This window comes from Solanum pennellii, chromosome 1 (assembly GCF_001406875.1).
Source record: "Solanum pennellii chromosome 1, SPENNV200".
Taxonomy (NCBI): Eukaryota; Viridiplantae; Streptophyta; class Magnoliopsida; order Solanales; family Solanaceae; genus Solanum; species Solanum pennellii.
In genome coordinates, this window is record NC_028637.1 from 322,039 (window position 1) to 331,580 (window position 9,542).

General features: G+C 31.9%; 1 protein-coding gene across 1 annotated transcript; it reads right to left on the reverse strand.

The window, feature by feature from the left end:
- Nucleotides 1-2,283: 2,283 nt before the first annotated feature.
- LOC107008306 (ankyrin repeat-containing protein At2g01680) lies at nt 2,284-7,684 on the reverse strand. Its single transcript, XM_015207289.2, has 3 exons — nt 7,171-7,684; nt 5,891-6,300; nt 2,284-3,637 (listed from the first exon to the last, which is right to left on the reverse strand). Exons 1-3 carry the CDS (start codon nt 7,457-7,459, stop codon nt 2,765-2,767), a joined length of 1,572 nt encoding a protein of 523 aa, XP_015062775.1. The 5' UTR covers nt 7,460-7,684; the 3' UTR covers nt 2,284-2,764.
- Between the last annotated feature and the right edge of the window lie 1,858 nt (nt 7,685-9,542).

Sequence of the window (9,542 nt, forward strand, 5' to 3'; positions counted from 1 at the left end):
TAAAATGAAAGGGCAAAAAGTCCTTAAGCCCTAAACTCAACTAATCCACTAATTATGTCAAAATATTATAAATAATACTCTCTCCATTTTAAAATATTTCTCGTCCTTGCTAAAAAATTTAATCGTTTCATAAGCGTAAGATAAAGTTAATAATATTTCCACGATTTTATCCTTCAAAATGTTTTTTCTTGTATATGTGCATTTTAAGGTAGGAATAAAGTCTGTATAGACTCTACTCTTCTGCCTCTAGACTTCATATGTAAAATTACATTAAATATGTTATTGTTGTACTTTCAATAGTAAATTGTTATTAAAAACTACAAACATCTCAATTATGATATAGAAACAGAAATAAAATAGTCAAATGCCTTTCTTAATTGATATTTTTTTTGAAACGTATCGATAAAAAACACGATAATAGTAATAAAGTAGAAGTTAAAAATCAATAGAATATTAGTATAGAATCCTAGGAACTACCTAACCAAATTCTCTTTTTAATCTTTTCCTTGTCATGATAGTTACTTAAGATAGATTAAGATTAAATTAACTTAATAATTTTGATTGATATGTATGTATATATTATATATATTAAAAAAAAGATGGACCAGATGATGTGTCAATTTCCTTCAAGTTAAAAGCCTAAAGATAAGGGAAAACTAATAATTATGAGTTTGAATACTTTAAAAGAAGAATTAGCAAATATTAATGTGAGATTTGGACCTAATTATTGTTGTTTAGGGCTAAGTATGGGATTGTTAACACCTTTATTTTTTAATACATATGTATTGACGATACATCGGAATGAATTAGATTCCTTCCTCGTCATTACGTAGAAAACTTTAGGTTTGGATCCTAGGAATGAAAAAAAGTTAATTTTTGAACCGCTTATTAATTGAATATAATTATAATATAACCACTACTTAAGACAGAATGTTTGAACAAAACGTTCTACAATATACAATATTAGAGTACTTCAAAACTTTGATAACTCAAACTTTAATATAATATGCGTTGTAAAAAATTTTACTAGAGACTCTATGTTCGAGTTTATGGAATTCATTCACGATTCAATAAAGACATTCTTCTTGCGAGAATTATTGCATTGGAATACCGGCTTCACAATCTAACTGTGAAATTTTGCTAGAGTTTCAAACTCGATGATCAATTTATGAATTTTAATTTTTTTCTTAATCAGTTAAACTTCAAGAGCGATTCATTTGTTCAAATTTTTATAAATAAAAGTTAATGCTTTTCAAATAAAAGATACAATTTTTTTAAAAAATAACATGTATTTCTCTACTTTTAATTATAGGTCTTAAATTCAAATTTTAATTATAGAAGAAATTAGGTTAAATAGTACTTCCTCTTAAACAGACTTAATTATACATTTTAATGTTGCAATAAAGTGATAGCCATGCTAGTAAATTACTAGAAGTAATCAACATTTTCTAAAATTACGTAGACAAAAGTGTAATTAAGCCTTTATTACTGTATTGAAGACTCTGTCGAGCTCTTATTCTTTTTCATAAATTATTTATTGTTTTTTTAAAAATAATTATAATGATCAAAACTCCTAATTTAGAAAATGCATAAAAAGAAAAACACAATATATAATTTATATCGAATAAAGTATTAGAGTATTACAATAAATATTTTTAGAAAAGGCTGCTCAAGTGGTAAACACTAAATACTCTTCACCTTTCTACGTCATCCAACTTTTTGTATGCACAATCACACACTTAAACTTGTATAAAATTGAACAAGTAATCACACACGTCCTTCACAACATAATACACGTAGCACACCACCAGGATACAAAATTATTACGTAGGACGAATGTATCCATTTGTTCAATTTTAAGTGTTTACTTATGCATACTCAAAATTAAAAGACATAAACATCAACGAAAGCAAGTTAAATGACATATTTACGTATTATACCTGCTCAAATTATACAAAATGTTTCTCATAAATGTGATAGTTTGTCAAATAAGTACTACAAGAAAATTGGTTTAAGAGTTTTTTATTTTTATTTTTTTGGAAAAAATTTAATTGAGAAGGACTAAGAGACTTTAAAGTCAGATATAAATAGGGATAAATATTTGGACCTTTTATTTGTCAAACTTGCCACTTACCAATCTTTGTTTTGGTAAATCGACTTGTGTGCAACTCAATTATTCCTTTGGGTACCTGCTACCTCTCATCGTATGCAGCTTATCTAACTGAAGTACCAAGACGAACGAGGCTCCCAGGGCCGGGGCAACATAAACATAATGGAAGTACATATTCAGAAGGCTTTTTATGTAGATTTCTATTGCAATGTTCCATCCAACAACTTACAAGCTTTTTATAGGGATTTCATAGTCCCTAACACTATTATGTACAAACTACAAACCTCAGATTATGATTATACATCGAAGGGGTACACCGTACACGCCACAAAAAGTGTTCAGTAACAAACTACTTGTGTATAATGGGCATCTTGAAGGACTGAAGCAACACGAAACCTATACAACTAACTAGCAGAGCTCTCGATTTTGCTAATTCATCATAACTCATACTATGAGCAAAAAAGAAAAGGGAAATTTTCGTGCATGGTGTTGAAAACGAGTACCTGATGTCTGTGTAGGTATCATGACTCAACATCACTTTCACTTTCTCAGTGACATGCACAGGGTTCAACAGTTGTATGACTATACTTTCAGTCTTCTCGTGTTTTAGTTATCCATATCACAGTTAGATCGAACATTTGCATAATGTCAGTCTCACAAAGCATAAATTCTGTCATCAGAGTTGTAGTCATCCATATCAGAGATATTTGCAGAGTGAGACCATGAGAAAGATTTGCTCCCACTTGCTCTTCTGATACGCCTTTGAGAATCGCTACCACAAATGCCAAAATGCTGTCGGAAGACAAAGTAGCACAAGCTAACGAGAGTTCCAATGAGAATTGGTGCACCAAGCACAGTAATAGTGATTGCCATCCACGAGCTTTTCCTCCCTACAACAACAAAACCAACAGCTAGGAATGCTCCACAGGTACTAACGCAGGCTGCCCACATCAACTTGTTCACGACTGAGACGATTTGTTTCTGAGCTCTAGTATCCCAGGCAACCAGAGTAATCTGAACAACAACAACAGCGAGAGATATAAAGAGAGAAGTAGCATTCAGGAGGCAGAACACACGGAATGCAACAGTATCAGCAATTCTGGCCTTTCCTGCTTCAGGTCCAGTCTCCACATATTGGCCTGGCAAGCTGAATATAGCCAGAAAAGCAATAGACGCAAACAAAACAGCAACCACAGTCACAGAGTTAATCGTATTCTGAACAGCTTCCCTATGAATCTTCCTAAGTTCTTTGGCAATACCAGAAACACGCCTTCGGGTCTTTTCATTTTGTATAAGCTGGGATTGCACCTCATGCTTAATGTCACTTACGGTCCTCTTAAGTTCTGATGCTTCATCAAATTGACCCACAAATCTGGCATGTTTTGCACCAGCCTCAGTCAGACCTTCCTTAATTAACAACGCTGAGTCTCCATATTGCAGTTTGTCTGCCAAGTCCATTGCAGTTTCCTTTTGATTATTAATTGCATTGACATCAAGGGATGTGTAACTGAGGAGAAGGCTTACAATCTGAAACAAAGACACATCATGAGGATATGAAAAATAAAAACCAACAAAGGTTATGGTAGGAAAATATAAAGATAGTTACATCACACAATCATATAAAGATAATTTGGTTCATTATGCCAGTTATTGGGATGCTAACCTTCTTTTGGCATAAACATAATCTTCTTGTCGTTATTCGTGCAAATTCTAGTTTTAACATGAGAAATCGAGAGAAAATTAAAATCAGAGAAATTTTCGTTCAACTTGCAAAAGATGATGAGCAATTTGGGCTATTTCCAATACATGGAAAGGTTAAAAAAGAGCATTATCATTTGCTTAGAGACATGTTTAGCACCAAAAGATGTGAGTGCTGACTGTTGAAGACTATAAAATTAGAATACTTATAAGTGTCTATCCATTGAGAAAGCTAGAGCAAATCCAATTGCAGTATGTGAAAATCAAGGGAAACTTTGCCGATTTAGGAATAATTCAAATCATCCTTATTCTAAAGGTACATTGTTCAATAATCATTTTGTTGTTGTTCACTCGCTTCTTCATATTTCTTGGTGGAACATTAGCTGCATCGTATTCTGTGTTAGAATGTATGTATGTTTAGCATTTTAGTGTAAAATTATACACCACTAGCAAGTTCATAACTGAAAGAATTACCTAAGAAATAGAAAAATAGATCAACAAAAAGAAGATAGAAAAAAAGATAAGAAACAAGACAAACAAATGCCGGCTCAGCCGCCTCTTCTTTTTTTAGGATGAAGGTTCAGCCACCTATTATAATCACTCTTCACTTCGATATCGCTTTATTGAAATTCAAACACATAACATTTGATGATTAACTTAGCCCTAATTTACCAAAAATTAAAAAACCGGTGCACCACACATACTACTGCAAGGATGAACGAAACATCTAGTACTAAACAGGAATGAGAAATGAAATAGTAGCTCCTTCTATCACATCCTTTTTTTAAAAGAAGATAAAATGAGCTCCTTCTATCACATTCTTCTTGAGTCATAGAACAGTTAAATATTATAGTTACTGTTTGAGCATATTTTTGTTCCATAGGCTAAATTAAAGTTAGTAGACTGATAGCAAAAATGACGCCATCCCTTCCTTCTTGGTGGAGTTACTTCGGACTACTAATCAGTGTAATCAAGAATTGAAAAACTTGCACAATTTATCTTCGTATATTTGTTTCCCAAATGATGTCACATATCTTTGTGTGTTAGGCTGGACCCTTCATGAAAAATTTGCACCTTCCGCTACATAAATCACTAGGATGTTTTGACTTTTGAGTTCCTTTTCAACTTCGTAACTTCATGATACACTTAAATGATGAAAAATATTACAAGATTCTTATCATGAGTTTTTATTCACCCCTCAAAATGTTAGCATTCATTTTTCAACAATGTGAAAAACTTGCACTTCCTATCAAGGGTCCAAAAGAGATCAAAAATTTCTGGGAAGTCGTAACAGTCTTCTGATTGTGTTCCAAAACTATGTTACCTAGACTCAACAATCGATACATACTGGTTATGGGTGATTATGGCGGCTTCAGTATGCTGATCTCTCAGTGTGGTCAACCCCCTTTTTATGTAAAGGCTAGGATTGGTCATTGCAGAAGTTCAGTGACCTCATTTGTTAGAGAAGTCAAGCAGTTCAAACAGCTCCTTGTAACATGGCTTGGCAAGCACCTTTTAAGTTTACAGTCAAGTATTATAACAAACAATAGTTTTCTGGAAGGGTTTAACACTAGAAAACTGTCTACCTGATGTAGCAACAAAAACATGTTTAAAATAAATAATTACTTGGACTCCCAAATTCCACAACATGGACACCACATAGTTTGGGAAAGTCTTATGGTTCTAAATTCTAATATTTGTCTATTGTAAGTCTTATTTCCACATGCTTTGTGTGTGTAACAATGTATGAAGGTCTTAGTTGCCTTTCACTAAAAAATGTTGCTCTTATTTTATTTTTTCTTTTCACTTTTCGTCCTTCTTTTATAACTAAAACCACTCCCAATACTAACAGTCATCCTTCCCAGTTAAAATCTAACCCCTATTTTGTGCAAGACTCTGCAGCAGGTCATATTTTTCTTTGTTTTAGTTCTACATCATTTTCCCAGAAACCTATCATTGTTCAAGAACTTGAGTGCTAAAGAAATATAACCGTTTGACTTCATGATCTAGAAACACTAGCAGATCTTCAATGTATTCAGAATAGCAAATGCTTTAACCTTTGGAAAATAAATAGAAAGATACCTGGGGGCGACATTTCCGTGTGGCTATATGCAAAGCTGTGTTTCCCTTCTTGTCACGCTCATTCAATATTGAGTTGTCAGTATCCAACATTTCCTCCACTACAAAGGTATCCTGACCCTTAACAGCCATATGAAGGGCGGTTTGGCCCTTTTTATCTTTGATAGATATTATATCTGGATCTCTCTCTATAAGTGCTTTCACAATATGCAGTTGGCCATACCTAGCAGTTGTGTGCAGGGCAGTTTTTCCATTCTTCCTAACAATTCGTATGGAGCTCACGTCTGCATCTAAAATAGCATTCACCACATCCAAATGTCCCTTGACAGCAGCTGAATAAAGAGGGCTTGTGTTTGAGGAGTTGCATACTTTACAAAGTCCAGGCCACATGGCCAAGAGTTCCCTCACAATACCTGTAAATGATAGCATATGTGTTATACGGTCAAACATCCTCCAAAATATACAAACATTTGACAAGTAAGGTATACTCAAGACACGGCGGTTAAGGCCAGGGCAAACGAATTTACAATTGAGCATGTCATCTATTTCTTCACTAGCTCTCACTAAATTTCTCGAGTAAGGAACAACAATAGAAATATAAGTCCTATTATCGACTACTACAATAACGTAGGCCCAAGTTGTTTGAGATTGAGGATTAGTTGATCAATTGATCAGTAATAGAAACACAAACGTCACCACTATCTTTAAAAGAACAAAAAATATCACAAGCACCTGGATCCGATACTTGGATTGTCTATGGTCTCAGAAGATCATACACAAAACCTATTACACATGACTTGAAATCATGGTTATGCTTCAAGATTTCTGTTAAGTTGACCTTATCATAATGAAACATTATAGATACCCTATTTGAGCATTACGTAGTTAATCAACAAAGCCAAGAATCGTGATCAAACATCCGTAATCCCACCCACCCTCCACCCAAGGGTGGAGCTAGACTAGCTTAAAAGTTGCTTCAAGCCACTATTTTTAGTTCAAACTCTACATTTGTTTTAACATACTCATTCAACAAGTACAAATTACTAAACTTAGAACAACGACAACAACATCATACTCGGTGTAATCCCACTTGTGCTCTCGGGATAGATTGTACACAGACCTTTAACTAACATCCTAATATCCTAAACCTATAAGCTTCAAATCCCGGCTTCACGCCCCCCCAAAAAACAGATCACAGAACATTAGTACATCAAATCACATGACAAATCAAGAACATAATTCACAAAAACATACCAAAAACAAAAAAAGCAAAAAAAATATACCCAAGTGTCCACTTTTTGCAGCAACATGAAAAGCATCAAAATCAGCTTTAGACCTAATCATAGCAGTTTCCAAATTACAAAACCCAAGCAAATAACTCACAATCTCCTCATAATTATTTGCAACAGCAATATACAAAGCAGTTTCCCCTGCATCATTCTGTAAAGCCAACAAAGAAAATAGATCCAACCCATCATTCTTTATAATGATTTTGAGAGACTCAAGGTCTCCAGATCCAACAGCTGAGAAAAATGATTGATGGGTTATCAACCTCAATGACTTTGAGTCCATGTACACTAAAAAAATTCAATCTTTAACTTTTTTTTTTCAATTTTTTTCAGAAATTCTTATCTGGGGTTCCTCAATCTTGAACAAAAATTGAAACTTTTGTGGATTGATGAGTTTTTTTTGTGTGCAAACTAAAGTATTTGAGTATAAAATTGATGTTTAGTAGTTCATCAATGGTGGAAAAAGAAAGAAAACAGTTGAAAATGGAAAATAAAAAAATACATAATTGCGGGTATTTTAATTCAACGCTATAATGACTTTAAGGGTCGTTGTGTTTTTTTTTTTTTTAATAAAGTCGTTTGTTAATCGTATATTAGCTCAAGATATTTTTTAATTATATGTTTTTGAATCAATAATCATTTTTCGATTAATTTGTCTTTATTTGTTTTACAAGACCAACAAGGAAGTGTGTATAAATTTTCGTATGTTATTTATCGACTATTTCTTTCGATCTGATCTTTAGACACTAAATACACTTTTGGATAAATATTTTCTAAACTTGATTAATTTGATTTGTTTCAAATCGATATTAATTTTATTAATTCTACTTTGAATATGTGTAATGTGAGATATTTCAAAAAGAATATATTCTCAATAGTATAACGTTCATTTTATTATATAATTAAAACTTATTTTTTAAAATGTGTTCGATATTTAAATTAGAATCTGATTAGCTTTAGATATCATATTGTAGAGTCTATTGTTAGGGGCAATACTTTCAATATATATATTTTTTTAAAGACGTTTAATTAAGAGTATAAGAATTTAAATCGTATCACCTTGATTCAGTTTGATTTTTAATTATTTTCTATAGATTCACTATGATATGACACCACAACTTTTTATTTTTACTTTCTTTATTTGATTCTTTGGACTAATAAAATATTTTTAGGAGTTGCATAATGTGTTTTATAGGTTGTCAATGTGTATTAATGTAGTGTATCGAATCTTAATATCAATAAAAAGTGATAATAGGTGACACGAGTTCTGAATTATTACATAAAATATCATCAAAAAGAGTGAATTGATTAGCTTTGAAACAATAAAAATATTAACTTTAAAAGTAAAATAAATAATTTCTTATTTTTATCTTAATAGAGAACTATTGAGAAAAAAAAGTGATCAAACATGTTTTAAGCATGAGTCATTTTTAATAAAATAATTCCTATTATTTTTATAAAAATATATTATATGCTCCTTACTATTATTTTTTGCCAACAACACAAACATGATGGGGCGCTCTATGCGTTTGTTTGCAAACTATCTTACTCTTGCTTATGGTTCTCTTTGCTAATGGTAAAATTATTCTATAAATTTTCTTAATTTTCATTAATTACAACGTAACGTCACGATTCTAATATATTTAGTTCTGAAGCGTACCTAATTACACTTTTATTATATATATATATATATATAAATATACATAATTTTCTTTTTATCATTCTTAAACAAGGAATGGTATGCATTTCTAAAGTTGGAAACCATCAACCATGCATGCACTTCTCATTTTACCTTTTAATATAAATATTATGATATATTTAAGAGATTACTATACTGAAAATTCATAGAAAATTTATGTTATAAAATATGATTTTTTCATTCATTTTTCTGTCGAATATGATAGAATATGATAGAATCGATAATTCATGTTTTGATGATAGACAAGAAGCGCAAATAATCAGTAGCAAATGTACGCAGCAAAAGAAGCCAAGCTCGAGTCCAAGATCGAGTAAAATGGGTCAGCCAAGTAATCAAGAAAATAGAGTTATTTGTCAAAGCCAAAAATAATATATTAAAGCTATAAGTTGATACAAATAAGGAAAACCTTAAATATATTATTAAGGAAGGAAGTTGTATATAATAAGGATTGTACTTTAAAAGGGAATCCTTGTTCAACAATAACTTCCTTACCTTATCTGATAAGGAGTGTACAAGGCAAAAGAAACTCTATAAGAAGAGCACGAGGCAGAGGAAGAAAGATACGACTTCACGCAGAGAACAAGGGAGAATTATTCATCAAATTGAAGTCTTCAAGGTTGATAGGATTACTACGTTTAAAACATTCTTGAGTGAGAAGGTTTTATCG